Source organism: Panthera pardus, unplaced genomic scaffold (assembly GCF_024362965.1).
Source record: "Panthera pardus isolate Hobbes unplaced genomic scaffold, ASM2436296v1 HiC_scaffold_8, whole genome shotgun sequence".
NCBI classification, from domain to species: Eukaryota; Metazoa; Chordata; class Mammalia; order Carnivora; family Felidae; genus Panthera; species Panthera pardus.
In genome coordinates, this window is record NW_026527013.1 from 152252067 (window position 1) to 152276487 (window position 24421).

The 24421-nt window shown below is 43.5% G+C and overlaps 1 protein-coding gene across 3 annotated transcripts in view; it reads right to left on the bottom strand.

The window, feature by feature from the left end:
- The window catches only part of CREB3L2 (cAMP responsive element binding protein 3 like 2), a 120545-nt gene that overhangs the window by 47211 nt on the left and 48913 nt on the right, over positions 1–24421 (bottom strand). For all 3 annotated transcript variants that reach the window (XM_019452883.2, XM_019452882.2, XM_019452881.2), the window contains exon 2: positions 1990–2206. In XM_019452883.2, the coding sequence (XP_019308428.2) occupies positions 1990–2206 (217 nt within the window). The remainder of the gene's footprint in view (positions 1–1989; positions 2207–24421) is intronic.

Consider the following 24421-nt stretch of genomic DNA (forward strand, 5'->3'; position numbering starts at 1 on the left):
GTACAAGGTAGGTACTCAATAAATCGCTATGAAGTGAATTTTAAGAGTGAATCATAAAGCATTTATAAAATATCTACTCCTACTTGGCACTGTGTTTGCCCCTGTACAAGACAGCTGTGAAAGGCCAAGAAACACCACCTGATCAAAAGCATGCAGCCCAGTGTATGTGCATAGTCAGAGAGCAAGCAGTGTAGGGGACAGCAGAGCAGGTGTCTTCCCTGATGCTGTCACCAGAGGTTAGGAATGTGCTTCAGTCTTTTCTATACCTTCTCCCTTAACCACTTACTGTACAATTAACTCAGTGAAATAACTGTTTATCAGATACCATCAAAGTGCCAAGCACAGTGCTAGGTACCAGGAACACACAATCATACTTGCTCACAAACCAGCTCAAAACAGAGAAGAGAATAGAAAAATAAATAATGGCTGGAATATAAGGACACATGTAATAGTCTCTAGACAAACGGCAAAACCAAAACAAATAAACACACAGAAGCAGTGCTGTGAAAACATAATGGGCGACAGCTTCCAGATGGGAGAGTCTGGCACCGGAAGACACTGAGTTGGGTCTTGATGGGTAGGTGGGAATTTGACTGGTGGGGCTGACAAAGGTAATGGGAACCCAGAATAAAGAAAACAGTGTAAGAAAAGTCGTGGAGTGGAAAAGTCAGTGCCAGAGGCACACAGACAGGGAGAGACGGGACAAGGTGGGGAAAGGAGGTAGGATCAGCCCACAAAGGGCTTTGAAAGCTATGCTGTGAGGTCAGCTTCATTCTATAGAACAATGGAGGACTATCAGAGATTTTGCAATAGGGAATGAATATGAACAAAAGTGAATATTGATGGCTAGAAACCCAATATCACATTTCATTGTAGGTCATTGCTTGGTAAGTTAAGAAATCCTCCCCCAAACTTTACTGATCACCTAAAGCCCTGCCATCCTCTTACAGTTCCTGGTTTGAAATAAGAATGATTGCAACAGCGGCTGAGAACAATATCCTTAGTATCAGCAGCTAAGAACGATATCCTGGGCTAGGCACTGGCGTATATTCTGATGTTTAATCTTTACAAGACATGAAATAGATGCTGTTTTTATCCTACTTTTACACATGAGGAAGTTAAGTAGTTGGCCCACAAGTAGTCACTGAAATAGAACTTAAACTGAGGTCTGACTGCGGAGGACATAACCTTAACCACCACCCTTAGCATATATTCTCCATTTTTATAGTCAGTTGTATATATTTCTAATGTTCCCCACGTGGTAGGTTCTATGAGAACAATGTGCTCATTTTTAATTTCTATTTCCTCCAGTGTCTAGCATGTGAACTCAAGAACTGCCAGGTGAATCAATAGCTACAATTTAAGGCACTGATAATATGTAATAAAGGAATTCAGATCTGGAAGAAAGTCACTTTACAGACACATGGTCAAACAGCTTAACACTCTAAAGCCAAGAAAACTAGATCTTCAACAAATACCATACTGTTGGGATTGATGATGGGCATGAAAGGGTCACCAGGAATGCTAGGTGACCTAGGAATGCTCACCAAGATCTCGTGTACATGTGGTCAAGGGAACATGCTGAATATGGGTTAAGAGGAGGCCCAAGAAGCTTGTGTGGAGAAGAGCGGTCATAAAAATTCTTTCTCAGAAAAAAATGACACGATCCCTTAAGCCATTGGAGTTACCGGAATTACCAACCAAACAGGCCAACCTTGATTTGCAAAAGGATGTTCTGCTGCCCAATCCACGGGGTCAAAGAAAGCAACTACTGGCATTCGTTATAGCAAGTTCCCAGAGCACACGGCCGGGGGTGGGGAAAGCATCCCGTGACTCTGCATTTCCCCACAGCCCAAGCCCTAGGCTTTCTGTGTAGTAGGTATGCGGCTAACGTGAGTGCTGACAATAGTGTAACGCACACTCCACACCCCCGAGGAGCTCCGAGTCAAAGGTCCCATGGTCCCAGTATTTCCCCTGCCCTGAGTTTACCGTCATTGAAGCTGTCACCGGTGGCAACGTGGGTGAACGGTGACTGGGCCCGAGGCTCCTCACACAGGGAGTAGCTGTGCTCAGCCTGGATGAGAGGCGCCGGGGATGTTGGGGACGGTTCCACCTCCATCGACACACTCTTCTCGGAGAGGAAAGGGTCATTAAGGAGCTGACCCAAGACGTTCTGGGAAAACTCATCCAGAAGTTCTGAGAAGTGCTACGAGACACAAAGGAGGAAGAACTCAGTTTCTCTGAACCGTGATCTGACAGGTACACAACATCCTAAGGCAAATCTATCATCTGCTGCTTCAAATGAAGCCATTTATATACAGTGTCCAGTTATCTCTTGCTGTGTAGCAAACTAGCCCAAAGTTCAGTGGCTTAACATAAGTACACTTTATTATTCCTCACTATTCCATGGGTTGGCTGGGCAGACAAGCTGGTTTCATCTGAGTCCACTGTGCTGGAAGGTTGGCTGGGAGCGACGCAGGGCCAGGCCAGTCGAATGGCCGGACCCTTTCCTCAGTGACTGTGTCAGGCCGAGATCCCTCCCATGAGGGCAGTGGTGTCCTAACGGGGAGAAAACCAAACCTGAATGGCCTCAGCAGTCACACATCATCACTCCCTCCACATTCTTTTGGTCAAGGCAAGTGTTGAGGCCAGCTCAGACACATGGGATGGAAAAACAGACTCCACCTCTCGACAAGAGGAATGGCAAAATCACAACAGAAACAAGTGTGGGCGAAGGACAGCACCACTCACTGGGGGCTAACACTCTAACTACCTACCTCATTTTTCATGGAAAATATTTTAAAATACACTATATCCTCTATTTCTATAGCACGAGGGTGCTATTTATAGCAAGGTGCCAAGTTCAAAGACATCAGAGGCAGCTTCCTTCTGCTCTCTCCAACCACCCGGACTCTGTGTTCCTCTCCAGTTTTTCCTTAGCCTCTTCTCATCCTCCATGTTCAACACCAATGACTCCCTAACCCACAGCATGCCGTGAAGATGATACAGGAATGGTCTATACACATACTCACAGGGACTCCTACGTCCCTTGTTCCACGGTCCCCACTCTAACAGAGCTGCAGCCCCAGCCACTCTCCCTCATTGATAGGGGATATTCCAGGGTTTTTTTCAATCTTGGCACTACTGACATTTTGGACTGGATAATTCTTTATTATGGGGGTGGAGATTTTCTGTGCATTACTGGGTGTTTAGCAGCATCCCTAGCCTCTACCCAATGAATGGCAGTAGTGCCCCCCTAGTTTCAAAAACTGGAAAGGTCTTCAGACACTGTCAAATGTCCCTGTCAGGAGTGGGGAGAACCATCCTTGGTTTAGAACTACCACTACAGACTACATTAAAAATAATAATAACAAAATTAGGGGTGCCTGGGTGGCTCAGTCAGTTAAGTGTCTGACTGTTGATTTTGGCTCAGGTCATGATCTCACAGTTGTGGGATCGAGTCCTGCATCGGAATCCGCCGAGCTGACAGCACGGAGCCTACTTGGGCTTCTCTCTCTTCCTCTCTCCCTGCCTCTCTCTCTCTCTCTCTCTCTCTCTCTCAAAATAAACCAAATAGATTTGGGACACCTGGGTGGCTCAGTCGTTGAGCATCAGACTTCAGCTCAGGTCACGATCTCACAGTTTATGGGTTAGAGCCCTACACTGGGCTTTGCGCTGACAGCACAGAGCCTGCTTCAGATTCTGTCTCCCTCTCTTTCTGCCCCTCCCCTGCTCACGTGCGGGTATGCTCTCTCTCTCTTTCTCTCTCTCTCTCTCAAAAATAAACGTTAAAAAAGAAAATCTTTAAAATAAACTTTAAAAATAATGACAAAATTAAGTTAAATTTCAAAGTTCATCATAGCACCTGCTGCTAGAGCCACTTCTCCCTTCTTCACATTCCCTGAGCCACTTACTGATTAAATTTTAGGGACGCTTCTGGTATAGAAAGGAAGTTACAAAAGCAGATACAACAATAGGAGAACTGATTGCAAATGGCGATGCTTAGGGTAGGCAATGAAAACTCTTGGGATCCCCACGGATACTAAATTCTACCACTGAATTGTCAGTAAAGGTGTTCTGAAATGAATGCAGCTTGGGGACAGGAAGGCAGGAGGTTAGAGCTCTAAGATTATGGAGCTTGTAGGACAGAACATCTCCTTTAATAAAGGTGAGAAAGAGACAACAGGGAAGAGGCCCTTGTAGGCTAGGTCCTCAAAGTAGAGTTAGGTTGGATTTCACCAACATCACCAACAGGAGAACTGGCTGTGTCTCATCAGGACTTTGGGCACAGGTGGATCGGCATCGGTCATCTATAAGAATAAGAGAAGTGCTTGGGGGAGAGTTCTCTGCACACAAACACATTTAGAACCGAGTAGTCCTTAGAAGCATCTAGGCAAGAATTCCCAAAGGCCGAATGCCTGCATCCCAATTACCAGGAGAGTTTTGTTTTTGTCATTTTATAATGAAATATTTTAAACACTCGGAAAAATTATAGAAAATAGTACCATGAATGATTATGTATTCATTCTTATGGGAAAAAAATCTTAACTTTTCCATGTTTGCTGCTACAACCTGTTTTTCTTAACTCTTTTTTTTTTTGACTCTTTCTTTTTAAACAAATATACATGAAGGGACTTACTGAAGCCCCAACCATTTCTCTTCATCCCTCCTAAAGTTACTGCTACCCTGAACTTGCTTATCATCCCTATTCAGGTCTTTACATTCTTACTACATATATATGCTTCGATTATGTACAAATGAACCTATTAAACTTTAAATAAATAGTGCCATACCTCATACATCTTTCTGCAACTTTATTGTCTCCAAGAATATTTTTCAGATTTATTAATATTTATACAGGTAGCACTGATGCATTCACCTGTACTTCCGGATTGTGCATCCCATTGCATTTATCTATTTCTTCTTGAGAAGAAGATATGTAAAGATTTTATTTATTTATTTTGAGAGAGAGCACACGTGCCCAAGCAGGGTGGAGGGAGGAGCAGGAGGACAGGGAAAGAGAACTCTTTTTTTTTTTCCTGTGAGGACTAAATATTTTATTCCTGACAATTGGTTCTATACACTTTTGTATTGCATTTCGCTTTTCGGTAACTGTATATAAGCTGTTCTTGAATTATGTATTATATAAACTTGCTTTTCTTCATGGTATTTTTTTAAATTTATTGATTTATTTCACATAATTTACTTATTTAAATTAAAGTTAGTATTTGTTTCAGGAGTAGAAGCCAGTGATTTATCACTTGCACACAACACCCAGTGCTCATTCTAACAAGTGTCCTCCTTAACCCCCATCACCCATGTAGCCCATCCCCCCCACCCAACATCATTCCAGTAACCCTGTTTTTTCTCTGTATTTAAGAGTCTCTTATGGTCTGTCTCCCTCTCTGTTTTTATCTTATTTTTCCTTCCTTTCCCCTATGTTCATCTGTTTTGTTTCTTGGCAAATGGCAAGATTTCATTCATTTTGACCGCTGAGTAATAATTCACTGTATATTTATATATACACCACATCTTCTTTATCGTAAGTCAATGGACATTTCTTAATCCCTATCACCTATTTCACCAATTGCCCCTGCCCACCTCCCATCTGTAACCATCAGTTTGTTCTCTATAGTTAAGAGTCTCTTTCTTGGTTTGCCTCTCTTTCTCTCTCTTTTGCTTTTTGCTCATTTGTTTTGTTAAATTCCATATATGAGTGAAATCATATGGTACTTTTGTTTTTCTCTGACTTATTTCGCTTAAGCATAATACTCCATCCATGTTGTTACAAATGGCAAGATTTAATTCTTTTTTATGGCTGAGTAATATTCCATTATATATATATATATATATATATATATATATATATATATATATATATATACACACCATATCTTCTTACCCATTCATCAGTCAATGGACATTTGAGCTCTTTCCATGATTCAGCTATTGTTGATAGCACTGCTATAAACATTGGGGTGCATAGGCCCCTTCGAATCAGCATTTTCATATCCTTTGGATAAATACCTAGAAGTGCAATTGCTGGCTCCTAGAGTAGTTCCATTTGTAATTTTTTGAGGCACCTCCATACTGTTCTCCAGAGGGGCTGCACCAATTTCCATTCCCACCAACAGTGCAAAAGTGTTCCCCTTCCCCCGCATTCTTGCCAACATCTGTTGTTTCCCGAGTTGTTCATTTTAGCTATTCTGACAGGTGTGAGGTGGTAAGTTATTGTGGTTTCTTTAGTATTTCTCTGATGATGAGTGATGTTGAGCATCTTTTCATGTGTTGGTTAACCATCTGGATGTCTTCTTTAGAAAAATGTCTATTCATGTCTTCTGCTCATTTCTTCACTGGATTATTTGTTTTTTGGGTGTTGAGTCTGATAAGTTCTTTATAGATTTTGGATAATAACCCTTGATTAGATATGTCATTTGCAAATACGTCTCCCATTCCATAGGATGCCTTTTAGTTTTGCTGATTGTTTCATTTGCTATGCAGAAGCTTTTTATCTTGATGAGCTCACAATAGTTCATTTTTGCTTTTATTTCCCTTGCCTTCGGAGATGTGTCAGGTAAGAAATTGCTGTGGCCGAGATCAAAGAGGTTGTTGCCTGTTTTCTCCTCTAGGATTTTGATGGCTTCTTGTCTTACATTTAGTCTTTCATCCATTTTGAGTTTATTTTTGTGTATGGTGTAAGAAAGTGGTCCAGTTTCATTCTTCTGCATGTTGCTGTCCAGTTCTCCCAGTACCATTTGCTAAAGAAACTGTCTTTTTTCCATTGGATACTCTTTCCTTTATCCAAGATTAATTGACCATACGTTTGCAGGTCCATTTCTGGGTTCTCTATTCTGTTCCATTGATCTAAATGTCTGTTTTTGTGTCAGTACCATACTGTCTTGATGATTACAGCTTTGTAATATAGTTTGAAGTCCTGAATTGTGATGCCTCTAGCTTTGGTTTTCTTTTTCAACATTACTTTGGCTATTTAGGGTCTTTTCTGGTTCCATACAAATTATAGAATTGTTTGCTCTAGCTCTGTGAGGGACACAGAGAATCTGAAGCAGGTTCCACACCCAGCATGGAGCCTACACGGGGTTCGATCTCATGACCCTGAGATCGTGACCTGAGTCAAAATCAAGAGTTGGATGCTTAACCAACTGAGACACCTAGGCACTCCTAAATATTTTATTTTTATATGAGATACTGTAATAAACATTCTTCAACATGACAGGAAATTAAAAAAAAAATACAAATCCTGTGACCCACCTTTAGAGATTTTGAGTTGTTCAAAAGCATCCATATTAAATCCACCACCACTGCCTGTGCTTCTAATGCTTTAGTTTTTCAACTCCTGAAGGTCGACCTCATCTGCACTCACCTCCCCCACCCCCCTCCCACAAGCTCCACTTTACAATTAGTTCCCTAGAAGCTTACAATGTCCCTAGAGGTTGAGATATGCCCAAGTTAGAGGAAGATTCATGGATTTTACAGCTACCATGTGTTAAACCTTAAATAGATAGTGGGGATACAAAATGTAAATAAGAAAATACCAAAGGCCTGGGCCTTTCCTGACCACGCTTTGCATACAAGGAGAACAACACCTGCAAAACTAAGATTAGGACCCAGGTTTCCAGACTATAAGATAACCTGAAGTGAGGGTCTGCCTCCCTGAGCAGGTCTCCAAGGACAAATTTACTGGTTGCCTGCTGGTGAATATTCTTCACATATCTGACAGAGTTCCTTTCAAGACCAAAATTAAGGTAACAAAAAGAGAAATAAATAACACAAACTTAAACGGCAAACACAAGAGCTGGACTCACAGTCCCTGCATTTCCAAGCCACGTTTCTGTCCCCTGAGCGGCAATGTCTACTCTGGCCAGCTGTGCTGACCCTGCTGACCTTCTGTAATCCTGCTCTACCCTGAGGCAAGGCTCTTTTTGATTGCAGGGCTTTCCCAGGGAAGCTGCCAGGTTGGGCTACTCGGCTGCCACCGTTTTCTTTCTCCTGAGCAGCACTAATGAATGTTTTCATGAACATCCCCCAGATAACCAATAATAAACCTTCTCTAACTCTGCCAACCATCCCCCAACTCCCTCTACTTTGGGTTTCATAGTAATTATCACGTTGCCAAACAACGTAGCTCTAAATGACAGGCAGTCCCGAAGAACTCGCAGTTGTTCCCAAATGTGTTATGATCACCTCCTCTCTGGAAAAAGAACCCCCTCAGAAGGAGAGACCGACTGTACCTAAGCTCCACCCACACCTAGGAACTTGGCAAGGCGGTGAGCACTGAGTAAGTCCCAGGGTGGACACTTGTGATGGAGAAAGATCCTGTCCCGACTGGTCTCAACCAGATGCTGTGAGTCAGCCCAGCAAATCAGCTCCAGCTGTGGGCAGCTGTGGGCTCAGGCACTCAGCAGACAGGCTGACATCCCAGTGCCAGTGCAAGAAAAAGGCCAGAATCAGCCCACCATTAATGGCAGCCAGTAAGAGAGGGTCTCAGAGACCAAAAACCAAAGAGGCAAAGTGACCCTCCTCAAAGAGGGAGCCTTCTTGGATCTTGCTAATACTTTAGCAAAGGACTATGCATGTGAATCCAAGAGTTTTAAAATTTTGAGTTGAATTTTTTTCAAAGACAAGGCATAATAGCATTTCACTATTCTAATAGTCCAGTCAAGCTTTCTGGGGTTACAAGTCACTTTCATAGCATTCCAATCAATCAATGCTCACAAGACCTCAGTCATCTGCTTGAGCTAGACCTTGAACTAAGGTCCTTTTTAAAAAAAAAAAATGTTTATTTCTTCATTTTGAGACAGTGTCTGTACATGAGTGGAAGAGGGGCAGAGGGAGAGGGAGAGAAAATCCCAAGCAGGCTCTGTACTCAGCACAGAGCCCGACATAGGGCTTGATCTCATGCCCGTGAGATCATGACCTGAGTCAAATTCAAGAGTTTGCCGCTTAACCGATGGAGCCACGAAAGGGGGCCCCCTCTTATTTCAAACTGATGGAACTTTCCCCATAGTGTTTCTTCCAGGAAAGAAGTGTTTGAGGTTCAGATCCAACTGCATGGACAAGTTCTATCAAGTATGAAACCATGACCCTGCTGACGATCACTGATGGTGCAGCTGACAGGACCAGCAGGTGCCAGGTCATCTGGTGGTGAAGTCCTTCACATATTAGACTTTCGGAAAGTGAGCAAGGTGTTGTCCTATAAGGCAGACATGTGCTCTTTCACAAATGAGAAAATGGGGACTCAGGGCAGTTAGGTACATTGCCCAGGGTTGGGGTTGCGGGTTCTGAAGCGCGTGCACTTTCGACTATAGAACGCTGCCGCATTTAAGTCTGCCTCCAAAGCTAACATGTAGTGGGGGCTGGAGTCGAAAAAACATTGACATAGATTTCACCAACAGCCCATCCACTCCTCCACCACAAACACAGTCTTCCACATTCAGTGTGGAAACATGCCACGGGGTTGTTAGATGGGGTGGCTCCCGGCATCACTTCCGTGGGACACTAGCAGTAACGATGATGAAGGCATGTACTTACCCTTAGGGCCCAGTCCTGCCAGAGGGTTCCTGGTCCCATCACAGAATCTCTGACTTGGAAGAAACCTCCTTGAAAGGGTTGAACCCCTGCCTCAGGACAGGAATGTTCCTCACCCACTTCAGTGAAGACCCTTGGCAGCTTACTTTAAGAACCTGGGTCAAGGTTTCATCTCCTCATTATCTAAGACCCGGCACTAAATGTCCTCCAGCCTGGCCCCAGCCATCCCGTAGTCTTGTCTGCCTTCATTCTGACCCGTGATGCCTTCATTCCAACTCTCATCGTTTCCTTATGGCATTGGGCAATATGGCTTTAGAGCCAGCTCTGGATTTGAATTCTGGCTCCCAGACATATGGGCCTGAGCAAGATGACTTCAGTTCTCTAAATTTCAGTTTGCAACCCCTGTAAAGTAAGTTTAACAACAGTACCAGCTTCCTGTCATGAGGATTGAGTTAAATAATGCATGTGATACACCCAACACTTCCCTGGCATAGCAGTCAATTTTTTAAAAAGCTCTTTAGGAAAAAAAAAATTATCAAAATTAAAACAATAAAATGTTGGCATTTTGTACTTGTACACTGGCTTCCCACAGTGCTCTTTCTAGAATATCTTTTCATCTTCCTATGCATTAGGAAACTACCTTTTAAAAAAGAACACATCTGTTTCTTCTACAGTCATCCTAGACAGACATAGCTTCAATAGACTTTTTTGCTTCTCTGACCAACTTCAGCCTTTTGGAATAAGTATCTCTTAATTTGACACATTTTTACTCTTCTTTGATGTTTCTCTCATTGCCAAGTGACTTAAATCCTTTACCTTTTAGGCCTTATAAACTTCATAACCAAGATGGAAACATTTTTACCCAGCCCCCCTGAGCCTAGTACAGACCACAGGTCATATGCACTCAACAACTGTCTCTTGTCTCAATTTATTGTCATTCTACAATATCCCAGCCAAACAGTAAACACATCTCAATGAAAACCTAGGCCTCCCTATAATTATAAATAATTGCTATCAAAATTTTTAAAACATTATCCATGTTTACAAATCAGATAAATTAAGAGAAATTTTTAACCTTACATAAATTACTTACTTTATAAAAAAAAAATCACCACATTGCTGAAGCACCGACATTGTATTTGTAGATCATTGGCCAGTTGTCAAAGGGACATGCAAGGAAAGAGTGGTTTACAATCTGGGCTGCCTCCCGCTGCTAACAACCGCCCCAAGAACTGAGGTCATGGGGGTGAGGAAAAGGGAGTAGGAGAATAATGGATTCATAATTCTTTTCAAGTTCATTTTTTATTTATTTTGAGAGAGAGAGAGACATAGCAAACAGGGGAGGGACAGAAAGAGAGGGAGGCAGAATCCTAAGCAGGTTTCATGCTGCCCGTGCAGAGCCTGACGTGGGGCTTCAACTCATGAGCTGCGAGATCATGACCTGAACTGAAATCAACTGAGCCACCCAGGGGCCCCAGGACTCCTAATTCTTGAGCTTGAATAACTGGTCACATAAAGCTACTGAGCTGACTTCCTTGTATAGCTCACCACTAGGTTTTCTCTCTTTCAACAGATATAGTGAGTGTTTACTCTGAGCAACGCGCTGCATTGGCCGAGATGTACAGAAAGATGAGTCAGGGTCATCTTATAGAGAGATGACGGTCCTGAGGGACAATAGGAGCTACCTGAAGTGGATGTCCTGTGCCCTTACCGAAAGATGTGCTCAGAGAGCATGTTCAAAGCAGTTTTGCCCTCCAGAGGTGGGGCCGACAGGCATCTCCTGTGCTCAGGCTGAGGAATGCCAGCCCCAGCCCTGGACTTCTCTGGCTGGCATATCATCTCTTCTAGATTCAGTTTCCTTGTTTCACTCTGTGTGTGTGTGTGTGTGTGTGTGTGTGTGTGTGTGTATGTGTGTGTGCCTGTGTGTGTGTCTGTCTGTGCGTGTGTGCGTGTCTGTGTGTTGGGGGTGGGGAGAGCAAATAACTAGATTTTGGACTGAATCAGTAGTTTCCCACCTTTTCCGATCTTTGGACTCTTTTGGGAATCTAATGAAAGCTTCCTACAGAAACATGCCCACAAGCACAGACTCCTGGTGGCTCCCCACCTCCTTGAGCCTGTCCAAGAACAGGAGAGGAGGATTCCACGGATTTCCAGTTAAAAACCACCAGCAGAGATAATACTACATACAACACACAAATAGTTACAGGTCATTGCTATCAACCTATTCAACTCTAATACCCTATAATTTTCTAAAATGCTGCAGGCAATACAAAAGGCAAAAGCTTTTCAACTTAAGAAAAGGCCCTCTTTCCGCTTCTTGGGTCTGCCCCTGTTACCCTGCCGTTACCCTGCCTAGGGCAGTGAAGCTGGGGAGGTATAGGAGGTAACCATGGGATAGCAGCACCCGCCAGCTTCCTGCCAAGAGGCAGGGGCCCAAGGCCTGCCCTGGGCTCCAGTATATGCCCCTAACAAAGATGCTATTCTCCAAGCCTACTGCCTGGAATGGGGCTGCCTTTGCTGCCCACATCTGGCTGAAGGCTGGCTCTCAGGCAGGGGAAGGAGGGTTTTTAGTGAAAAAATTGTAGCTAGAAGCCTTGCCCAGAGCACAGAATGCTTCAAAGACTTGGAGCCCCACATGTATGGGACGTGGTAGGGGAAGGCTGACAACTCCCAAAACCTCAAAGAAATGCAAAGAAATAATTTTGAGGGCACGCCTCAAATTTACCTTAGAAACCAAGGTTTCCCTCTAGCAAAACACATAGTTGGCCAGTATAGTTGGCCAGTATTGGACAGGAAGAGAGGGAGGGAGGAGGGAGGAGGCAGAGGGAGGAGGGAGGTGGGGGAGAGGAGGGAGGGGAAGGAAGAGGTGTCCTCCCCTCTCCACTCTCCCAGGGGCCATCTTCAAGGAGGCTGCTCCTTAGACCTGAGTGGATCTTGCCCTGCAAATGTGCCTTGGGCACAAACCACCCAGAAAATGGCCTAGCAGGAGAGGAAAAGACTATTCTGTCAAAAATCACAAGGAAAAACAAAATGGCTCATAAGTCAAACCCTAATACAGTGAAATTTCAAGGTCTCTCAATTTTTTCCAGTACCAATTTTAGGTACGATAAAGAAATCTGGAGTTGAGCTTTAGAATTCCCCATTAAACAAGCAGTTTGGGGGGACGGGGGTTGGTGGGGAGAGGGTTGTATTTTTGGTAGATGCTTTACTGAAATTTTACAAGCAGTAGCAGAAATTGTTTCTCAAGAGCCCTATTCCTGCAAACAATCATTGGTTTGTAGTATCCGGATGTGCCTTTCTCTGTAAAAAAATAAAAGCATGTGAAATAGGGTTAGTCAAATTGTAAAGGCTTTGGGGATGCTTGTATAAAGGAAGCCTATTATAAATTCATTGGTAGGGTATATTCTATTTTTTTCTAAAAAGAGTCACCCCTAATTTATTTATTATGTAAACATGAATTTTTATGTGATATTTGTTTCCAGGGAGATGCACCAAATACTAATCCCTTTTAAACTGCATGATTTTTCACCATTAAAGCAAGTAATGGTGCATTTTCTCCAAATGCAATCCAATCTTGAATGGTCTACAGCGGGGCTTCTTGCTTAACATTGGAGGTGAAAAAAATCATTATTTCATTTTACGCAAACAAATCAATTAATGAGATAAAGGGAGAAACACCCTGTGGGTGGCTCCTGCTGGCACAGGGGAGCTCAGAGACTCAGAGTTAAATGACACAAAGAAATCCAATCTGCCTACTTCTTGGTTCATTCATATATATAGTAGCAAATGCCCCAAAATGTATTTCTTAGAACATCCAGATACTACAAACCCAAACTAGCCTTAGCCTGGAGGAAGGCCTCTCTTCTATGGCTTAACAGGATCGGATGAGTTCCTACAGGAATAAAACTAAGAAAACATAATAATAATAAAAATAAGCCATGTTGAACGCTTAGTGCTTTACGCATGACAAAACACTTCCACATCATCATTGTGTCTGATCTGGACAAGATCAAGAATAATGTAGAAGGTTGGCCTGGGGACTATGGAGGAAAGGGTGGGATTCCTGGTTTCCAGTTCCATTCCCGTTTACTTTCAGCGTCTCATGCTGCGTCCCTGTCACCAATACAGAGAACTCAGCAACAAGATTCCTAATTCTCAGATGCTTTTTGAATCGTGATTTGAGTTTGAGATTAGGATATCTCCTCATGTTGTGAGAGGAAATTCTTAGGGTCCTTCTAGAGCAGTCAGAGCTATCCCAGAAATTACATATAATCCATATCACATGGAGTAGTCCTCTTTGATTAAGAAACTCAAACCATCCCCTGGAGTCCTTCTCTTGTATCTTCCTTCCGCTACAACAGACAGGTGAATCTCCCCCCCAAATAAAAGCTCTTCAAAATCATGGTCAAGCCAACCATCCCGGGTGGAGGCAGTCCAGCACTTGCCATTCTGTTCTCTCCATCAGCGCTGGAGCCACAGAGTGCACGGGTGGTCTTGACTTGCCCAGTCCCGCAGTCCAGACTCTGCCTCCATGTCGCCCGTGGGAGCACTAGAGACCCAGCAGGGCTTTCTTTCTTTCTTTTTTTAATGTTTTTATTTATTTTTGAGACAGAGCATGAGCAGGGGAGGGGCAGAGAGAGAGGGAGACACAGAATGTTAAGCAGGCTCCAGGCTGTGAGCAGTCAGCACAGAGCCTGACGTGGGGCTCGAACTCACGGAGTGTGAGATCATAACCTGAGCTGAAGTCGGACGCCTAACCGACTGAGCCACTCAGGCGCCCCATAAACCCAGCAGGGCTTTCTGCCAGATGTATACCACATGCCAAAGCCAACAGGTGTGCTTTTAACCGGCCCACACTTAAAATCCCCAACATAATTCAATCCGAGTCTAAATTCCCCACAGAGGCAAAGTAAATGTAAATTTCTTATTCACCATCTCCCAAACTGCCTGAAGAGTTTCCTCCTAACTGGTGTTTTATAACCCTTGTTGATACCCCTCCTTCTGTGCTTGACTTTTAATTTGTAGTTTTACCCTTTTATGCTCTTATGATATAAGCCAGCTGGGAGGCTTGTTTTGGCCAGTCTCTTCTGACTGTGCCTCCCGCCTCCTCTACACATAAAACCTCCTTCTCTTCTCAGGTGCTTTCCACTCTAAACAGAAAACGAATGGGGCGCCTGGGTGGCTCAGTCAGTTAGGCGTCTGACTTCAGCTCAGGTCATGATCTAGCAGTCCGTGAGTTCGAGCCCTGCGTCAGGCTCTGGGCTGATGGCTCAGAGCCTGGAGCCTGCTTCCGATTCTGTGTCTCCCTCTCTCTCTGCCCCTCCCCCGTCCATGCTCTGTCTCTCTCTGTCTCAAAAATAAATAAAAACATTAAAAAAATAAACAGAAAACGACTTTATCTCTCTCCCCATCACACACCTTCCAGTCTTTACCAGGAAACACCCAGGGCATTCCCTCGGGGCCTCTAACTTCAAAGAAGGCATAAACTAGGATATTCATTGTTTGTATTTTTTTTAATGTTTATTTATTTTTCAGAGAAAGAGAGAGAGAGAGAGAGAGAGAGAGAGAGTGTGTGTGTGTAAGCAGGAGAGGGGCAGAGAGGGAGACACAGAATCCGAAGCAGGCTCCAGGCTCCGAGCTGTCAGCACAGAGCCCGACGCAGGGCTCGAACCCACGAACCACGAGATCATGACCTGAGCTGAAGTCGGATGTTTAACCGACTGAGCCACCCAGGTGCCCCTTTTGTTTGTATTCTCTTGAGTCCTACCTTAAAACAACCAAACTCTGGTATTTTTGCCATTCTAGAAAAGCTTCTGACTGTGGTAACAGGCTCCAGATCATAGACTGATGATGCTTGAAGAAATACCTGGTCATTTTAATTTGAGAAAACTGAGATTTGGGACAATATATGAAATCTTTACACCATTGATTCTGTGACCAGAGAGATGGAGACTGTCATAGGATCACCAAACGAATGACTGAAGAGTCCCACAGACTTCCTTCATGGAATTCTTTGAAGAGGACCTATGTTTCACAATGGGACAATTCTATCTCAAGAGCCAATGTCAAGGATGTCAGGTGTGAAAAATTAAAGGAGCCATAAAAGTTTCAGGGAAAAAAAAATTGGCATACTCCCTTGAGCCCTATTTATTTATGAGCCAGATATGCCGTCAGATTACCAAGATCATCTCATCTCTAAAGTGCTATGCTAGGGAAAAGAGAAAGGGCTTCAAGAGTACAAGGTACTATCTGCCTTGTTGTCCAAATGCACAGGGAGTGACTCACTGCCAGCTGGTACCCCTTCACCCCCAGATAAGAGCAACAAGAATTCCATAGGTTGCCAAACTGAGAGATCCAGGCAGGTTCTGGCTTAAAGCCACTTAGACTTTTGCTCTGTCAGATCTCACATGTATGTTTCACCTCCCTGGCATGCTGGCCTGCTGAAATGTACCGGAGGCTCCTAACCCTCTGAAGGAGTGTTCCATCCACTGACATCATGAGTCTGAACACGTATGTTCTAGATCAGCTCTGTAATTTTTAGCAGTAACCTTGAGCAAATCACTCATGCTTTCTACCCCATCTGAAACTAGGAAAACTGCAATCTGCCTTTCACACTTGTCAGAAGATAAAATGAATTCATAGAGAGCCTGATCTGGATATAATATCGTAAATAAAAACTGGGCGAGAACCATTAATGGGCTATGAACATGAAAGTCACCCACATAGATAGTTATTTCTTCCCTCCTCTTGACCTGCCAGTTAACAAGTGCAAATATTGGGAGCATGGCACCTGCTGGATGTCTGCCCTTCCATGACCCTTCCTCTTTATGAAACTCAACCAGCTGAGGTCATGAACCCCCTTCTATCTCCGAATGCTGTTAAATCCAGGAGCTTGACAGATTGGTCAGGACAGAAATCTTGGCACAGTGAGGAGTGAAGAACCACCAGTTACCTCTCTGCTAACTGGTGAGACCAGAGAGAGATTGGAAAGGCAAACTCCATTATTTTAAATGAAGAAGCTAAAGCTAAGAGATGCTCAGGTACACCCTCCAAAGAAGCAAAACATGACGTTTATTCACTTAGAGCAGTTTCTGTCACTAATAAGGGCTCAATAAATGCTAGCTGTTTTATTGTTATCATTGCTACAAACTTTGCTGAAAGGGGGACAAATTATTAAGCATTTCTCTGATCTATCAGCCTATTAACACGATAAAAGATTGTGAGGCTCACTGATTCCTTGTGATCTCATACTAGACTCTAGTTTGTTCATTCGCTTACCAAGAGGCTCAGTGTTTAGTTCGTCAATTCCTAATTGATAAATCTTCCGCTTCCCCTTTTGAAAACCAGGCCCATATCTCTAATCTAAAACCCTGATATTCCTCCATAGGTCATCACTCTGATTACATCCATGTTTTTTCGAGCCTTTTCATTTTATCCAGCAATTATAATTTTCATGGAAACTCCTCAAACTTTTGAAAGAGAACTGGTCACAGCCAAACTGGATTATCTAGGGCTCACTTGGTGGCACACCTGACAAAAAAGACCCAGAAAACCCAAAATAAGCCAGTGAGAAGAAAGAGATCATCCCCAGTGGGCAACTGAGAATCCATGACAGAGCTAGCAGAAAGTGAGAAGACTAGGGCAACTTGGTTGTGAAAAATTGTCCTGGAGAGGCTCAAAGATACCTGGCCTGATTGTAAACAGCAGCCAGCCAAAGATTCCCCAAGATGGATATTTACAGGTTTTCAAGTCTTCTTCTAGAAGTAGAGTCCAGGTGCTTCAAAAGGCATCCGTCTAGTGCTGTGGCCACCAGACTGATATTCCCTGTCATATAGCTACGACCCTGCCCTTTCTTTTCATTTGACCTTGGGAGACTTGGAGAATGTCTAATGAAGGTGAAAAAAAGACAGCTAGCATTCTCTTTCTAAGAAAGACCGTGAATGGAATGTAGCGATCTTGGAGTTGTTAGGAGAGTAAGCAAACTAAAGATATTTTGCAGTCCCTCTGGGAAACGACGTGCAAACCTCACATGTAAAAGCTTAAACAGCTTAATTGAGCATTTTTCTCCCAAGAGAGAATGTAGAGCAATGCTTCTCCAGTGTTTTTCATTATTCAACAGCGGTGGATACTTGCTTACTGAGTCACAAGTAGGGAACATTTGCTCTCTGGTCATTAGTGGTGCTTTTTCGCTCCGCACTGTAGCCAATGGTCTCAGAAATGACAACAGGTTTGAATGCAATAGTGATGCAATGCTTTAATGAGGGTGGGGAATGTTTTGGAAAGAAAGTCAGCAAAGTTTCATTAATAAATAAAATAAGAAGTCAAAAGGGCAGCTGCTGGTGTAGTAGGAGGAATGCTCTATTTGGAATTAAATAGGTCTTTTTTTTTAATGTTTTATTTATTTTTGAGACAGAGAGAGACAGAGCATAACGGGGGAGGGTCAGAGAGAGAGGGAGACACAGAATCTGAAGCAGGCTCCAGGCTCTGAGCTGTCAGCACAGAGCCCGACGTGGGGCTCAAACTCACGGACTGTGAGATCATGACCTGAGCCGAAGTCGGACGCTTAACCGACTGAGCCACCCAGGCGCCCCTGGAATTAAATAGGTCTTGATGTAGATGTAGCTCTCTCACAATCCAGCTCCGTGACTTCAGGCAAGTCATTTAACCTCTCTAGGTCTCTTTTCTTAGAATACAAAATAAAAGAGTAAAACCAGCTGGTCTCCCGGGCCCCCTGCCGCTCTAACATTCTGAGAGCAGTTATGATGTAGGCGGCCTCCATTTCTCCTCACCAAGGGGAATAAAATAGCCTGAAAACAAATCTTAAGCCTGAGTCACTGTTCCCTGCAACTCCTTCCCTCTGGCCTTTCCTGAGGCTCTTTTGGCAAAGAATTCGTACCCCTAAGGATGACTGAGCTAACAGCTGGACGGCACTTGGCTAATTTCTGCCTTTCAACAGCTGGCCCAGGACACAAACAACCAGACAGGATTCTACCAGAAAAAATGACTCAACTTTTGCAGGCCAAGTATAGACGGAGAGAAATACCCAACCTAAAAAGTGTTGTACTGTTCTCTCCTGGCCCCTAGACCAATATCCTTGCAGCCTAGCTGTACTGAACCACTACGGGAAATGAGGAAGAAAGAAAGGAATAGACAATTTCTAGGAAGCCCCAGAAAAATCCATGGCCAGAGTATCATGTTTTCTGCTCTGCTCCTTAGAAGAAACCAAACATTCTGAAGTGGTGAGAAGTTCTCAACCAGACCATGTTGGTATTCCAGGTAAAAAGATTCTTCAGAGATTGAAATTGTCCTGCATATTACAGGGCCCCCGGATGCTAAATACTAGTAGGTTCTCACTCCCCAGCATGAGGACAACCAAAAATCTACCATGTATTTCTAAAAACCAAAGAAGGGAACTTCTGATGTAGACCCAGCTGGATGACAAAGAATGTTTATGTTACTTCCGGTTCTTCCGTGGGTCTGTTTTCATGATTCATGGGAAATGCAGCCCTATGTCAAAACGTTCCCTTGATGGCTGTCTGGGTCATTGGATTGTTCTCCCTCCATGGCCTCACTACCCACTAATATCTGAGGGCCCCTTTCCCCATGAATCCTAACACTCTCAACATTTGCAAAGCTCAGTTTTTCTAATAGGCTAAATCTCTAACCTTTGAAGTCTGATCCTTTCCTCACCTTTGTTTAAACAGATTTTTTGCCACCAGCAGCCCGTTTATAAGGGAAAGGGAAAGGAAAGAAAAACAGCCACTCACAAAGCTGCACACAGAGTCTGTGTGTGGAACGAAGGTGCCACTGGGGCACCTCACGGACTCGTGATGTCTGCAACGTGCAGTAAAATTAGTAAATCGTGCCAGGGCTAATACGCCAGTCTCAACAAAGTGGTTTGTTTATGAGGGCTTCTCGCTCACAAAAGAGGTATTTAAAAACTTTACAAGTAACCGTGGGGATGGACTAGGGGAAAAGTAAACATAAAGCACAAGTTTTGCCTTTGCAAGCAGCAGGCACTCTATCAATGACAGGACAGCACCTAACACACAGATAAGTGAAGCAAGCACTGGGAAACACAGCAGGATTGCGACCACTAAGAAGGAATTACTGGGGCACCTGGGTGGCTCAGTTAAGTGTCCGACTTCTGCTCAGGTCATGATCTGAGTGCATGAGTTCGTGAGTTTGAGCCCCATGTGGGGCTCTGTGCTGACAGCTCAGAGCCTGGAGCCTGCTTCGGATTCTGTGCCTCCTTCTCTCTCTGCCCCTCCCCTGCTCGTACTCTGTCTGTCTGTCTCTCTGTCTCAAAAGTAAAAATAAAACATTAAAACAAATTTTTTTTAAATACTAAGAAAGATTTATTGATCAAAGGTGGATAACCCTGACTTGGTATTTATCATCCATCCAAAATGTAAAACAGTCCACATGAGGTTATTTCAATATGCTAAGGTAAGCAGGGATATAAGTAAGTAGATATTTAAAATGTTATTGGAAAAATAAATAAATAAATAAATAAAATGCTATTGTAGAAAGCTGTTTGTGAATACATTAAAATGAGGAAAATACGTATCAAAAAGAAAACACATTACCAAAACTGAATTCCCTTTATTTTTCAATTATGGAGAATTATCTACAAATGCTATAATGTATGGAGAGAGATCTGACAAAATGTTGACAAATTTCTGCTTGGTAACAGATGTGTAACTAGTCACATAGTATAACAGATGCGTTTTTTAATTCCTATTTATATTTTCTATGCTGAAAATCTAGGAGTTTATTTTATTTTTTATTTTTTTATTTGAGAAAGAGCACGCACGAGGGGGATGAGGGAGGCAGAAGGAGAGAGAGAGAGAATCCCAAGCAGGCTCCAGGCTCAGTGCAAGAGCCTGACATGGGGCTCATTCCCACGACTCTGGGATCATGACCTGAGGTGAAACCAAGAGTCAGATGTTCAACCAACTGAGCCACCCAGGTGCCCCCAAACCCAAGGGTTTATAATGGGGAGAAAGCATTTGTTTTTTAAAAACAGACTCCATTTAATTGAATCAAGTGAGACCTAGATTAAATAGCCCTCAGGGAACAAATAACAGTGAGGAGAGCTGACTAGAGGACAGCATTTTCTGCCCAGAAGGCAGATTTTCTATATTTCATTCCTGATATATATATAAAAAAAAAAACCCATTGGGAGGCCCGGGCTTAACAGGCTCTGTAGGACAACAATACCCCAACTCACAGCATTGGGTGTTTTCCCCACTGGCACTTTATTTAATTTTTTGAATGTTTATTTTTGAAGGAGAGAGTGAGAGACAAAGCGCTAGTGGGAAGAGGGGCAGAGAGAGAGGGAAATACAGAATCCGAAGCAGGCTCCAGGCTCTGAGCTGTAGCACAGAGCCCAACGTGGGGCTGGAACTCATGAGCCACGAGATCACAACCGGAGCTGAAATGGGACGCTTAACCAACCGAGCCACCCAGGTACCCCTCCCCGCTGGCACTTTAAATGTTAAATGCACAGAAATCTCTTCAATTTTGTCCTCCACAGTGAGGGCAATCAGGCCCCACAACTGGGCCTTTCTCCAACAAGCACAGCTACCTGCAAGTGAACGTGAGGGGTTTGTTTTCAAAAACAGCTTCAAGGGGGTAGTCTGTGTGCAACTGAAATGCAAACGCTGGAAATGAGTTCCTTTTTTCACCACTAGGGTGGGCCCTGGAACGTCTCCCAACCATGGCCCCAACAATAACACCATTATAAATCAGAATTTCCACCCTGAGCCACTGTAATTAAGCTCTTATCCTTAGATTGTATTTAGTGGTAGTTTCTGTTCTCTCATGAATTAGGGCCACCAGCCAAAAATACCCAAAGACCTTCGATCCTTGCTCTCCAACCCCATTCCCCCTTCCCAAATTATGGTCTGCTACATGGAGAGAACAGACTAACAATGGCCACTCACTCTCTCTCACCCACCGTGGGTGGCTGAATTCTAAGACGATCCCAAGATTCCTGCTCCCTGGTGTATGCACCCTGTAAGAACACCTTCCCTTGAGTGTGGCCTGTATGACCTGGGAATATGATGGCACTCCTATGAGAGCCAGGCTACGTCATGATGAAAAGCAATTTTGCAGATATAACTAAGGTCCCAATTCAACTGATTTTAAGTTCATCAAAAGAGAGATTATCCTGAATGGGTCTGGTCTAATCAGGGAAGCCCTTTCAAAGAAGTTCTAGAAGTCAGAAAAAGATTCTCCTGCTGGTCTGGGAGAAGCAGGCAGTCAAGAGGCCTGCCCACAGATGCAAGAAACTGAATTTTGCCAACAACCACATAAGCCCAAAAAAAGATCCCATGCTTAGAGGAAACTGCAGCCCCAATTCACACTGGACTATAGGTTGGTAAGACCCTGAGGGGACGTAGCTAAATTGGGCCCAGACTCCCAACTTAAGGAAACCATATGCAAAATACATGTTGGTGTAAGCCAGTAAGTTGGTAGTAATTTGTTACGTAGCAAAAGAAAACTACTACACCCACTGATTGGCCTTGTGTCTGTCCACTCCGTCACCCATGCTCTTCTTGTACACATTTTTGAAGATGATTGTGTGCAGGAAAAGTGAATCCTAAGGACAAATGTGGGGCCTGGATAATCTGTGAGCCTTCTAGTCAGCCTCAAACTGAAGAGTGTGGCCTTGCCCCTTACTTGTCCAAACTGCTCCACTCCTAGCTCTTGAACCTGATGCTTTGCCTCCTTTTGGAAAGTCAGGCCAAGATGGCGGCTATGACTTCATACCTAGCCTGTCAGACCACAGATCTGGGTTTGGATAAGTCTCTTTTTCCTGGCCAAGATGAAGCTGACTTTTTTCTTTTAGAGAAACTTTTACAAGAAAACCATGAGGAAGAAAGAGAAGGGATTTTTGAAATAAAAGAAGTAGACACATTTACTTAGGACTTATTTCTTGCTCTAAGTTAACTGAAGGCTAGTCACATCCTGGGCTGGCTGGTGTAGCTTCTGGAATATTCATCTCCACAGCTGCTTCCCTCCCTGGCCCTGTCTTAGCAGGAGGTTTACAACTGTGCCAGTTTCCCTCTGGCCCGACTTGCACTTAAGTTGGCACCTTAACCAGCCCTGGGGCCCTTCCACTCTGCAGCACCCCTCCCAGGTTGTCCCCTTCTGGTTTCTGGCTCCATGGATGAACCAGGCACCTCCCCATACGACTTCAACAATTCCTCTCCTAAGCCTCATACTGGGGATCTCACAAGATAACACTTCTGGGTCAATCATCATCTTTAGGTCTCTTTGTTCCTATGTCTCACCCTTTTCTCTGACCTCTTCAGCTTTAACTCAGCTACGACATATTAAGAGTTCATTGTATCAGGCAACTGTGCTGAATTCTGGAGATACAGAAATAATGTCATGCAGCTCAAGGCCCACTAGGACTGCCTAAAACATGCTCAGTAGTCCACGACTGAGCCTGGTACTACATTATGCCAAAACTTGATTCACGGTTAATCTATTTTTCTCGGCTAATGCCTAAGCTTCATCTTGTTAGTAGCCAGAAAAGCAGCACAGTTGTGACCAAACCTTACCTGCAGCTTGTCTCATATAAATATACACTATAAAATTAGAAAAAAACAAATGTAATAGGATTTCAGGGTCTACAAGTGCTACTTATAGATGCCCATGGCCAATAACAGAAGAAAACAGAATACCGAATTGCCTTGGGCCAACATGAATCAGTGGAGGTAAATATTACCTCTAAGAGGGTTCTCTTGACTATTCAAATGTGCGCTGGGCTCAACACAAGAATTCCTTAGCTTGAATTTTCCTATTGAATCCACAGGCATCAATATTAGCATATTATTGAAAAATAACTTCATGAAAATAAGCCGACCACTTACCATCAATGTATTTGTCTTAGAGTGCCAGCTCCTAGAAGGTGTATCAAATGTATTTTGTCTTTGTTTTGTGACCTGCACAACAGGATGAGGAAATGGCCATTCACATGACTTCTAGTGATGATAATGAAAACCAGCATGATCCCTGGAAATTGCCCGTGTCAGCTTTGTTACTCTGTCCCAGGATTACCCATGGCCGTATATGAGTCATCAGAAATGTAGTGGGACATTCACAGAAGAATGGGAAAATTCCTAAACACGTTATACATGAAGGCACCCCTCTATGTAGTTGAGAAATGAGTCAATAGCTCACATCAGGATCCAAAGATCACTGGTTTCAGGGTAATCTCAAAGGCTAAGCCAGCAAAAACAAATGTTTTCTCTCAGGGAGATACCTGCTATCAAAGTTCAGAAAGAAAGAGCCACTTGGACCTGGAGTTTCACATTCAGATTGCTGACCCAATCAGCCCCACCATTGTGAACTTTACGGTGACCCTATGAGAGTACTCGAGCAGTTGGGGTTCCTCTTCTGCTAATGTCATACAGAAGTTAAAACAATAATGCCAGAAACATACACCTGTACTGTATCAGTGTAAACTAGGTCTCAAAACATTTTCTTAAGGACCCACATATTCTCACGTAAGTATAAAATTATCAGAACAAAGGGAATCTCTTTATACGTTCCCCGCCCCCCCACCCCAGCCCTAGTAAAGTTGACTCAAAGGTTGGCTGCTTGGGAACGCTTTATCTAGTTTGGGGATCTTACTGTGCAAGTCACTTCTGTATATTTCACTCTTCCCATCAATGGAATGGGTGCCTGTGTTGCACTAACCTCTTCCCACACCATTTATTTGGTCTGGGTGTGAGATATTAGCAAGCCCCTTCCATCACTTCATTCAAAGCCAACACATACATCAAGCTTGTCAATATCCCCGTCAAGATTAGGGCAAAAAACCTAAGGTAGACTTCATTAATGTTTACTCTGAAACATT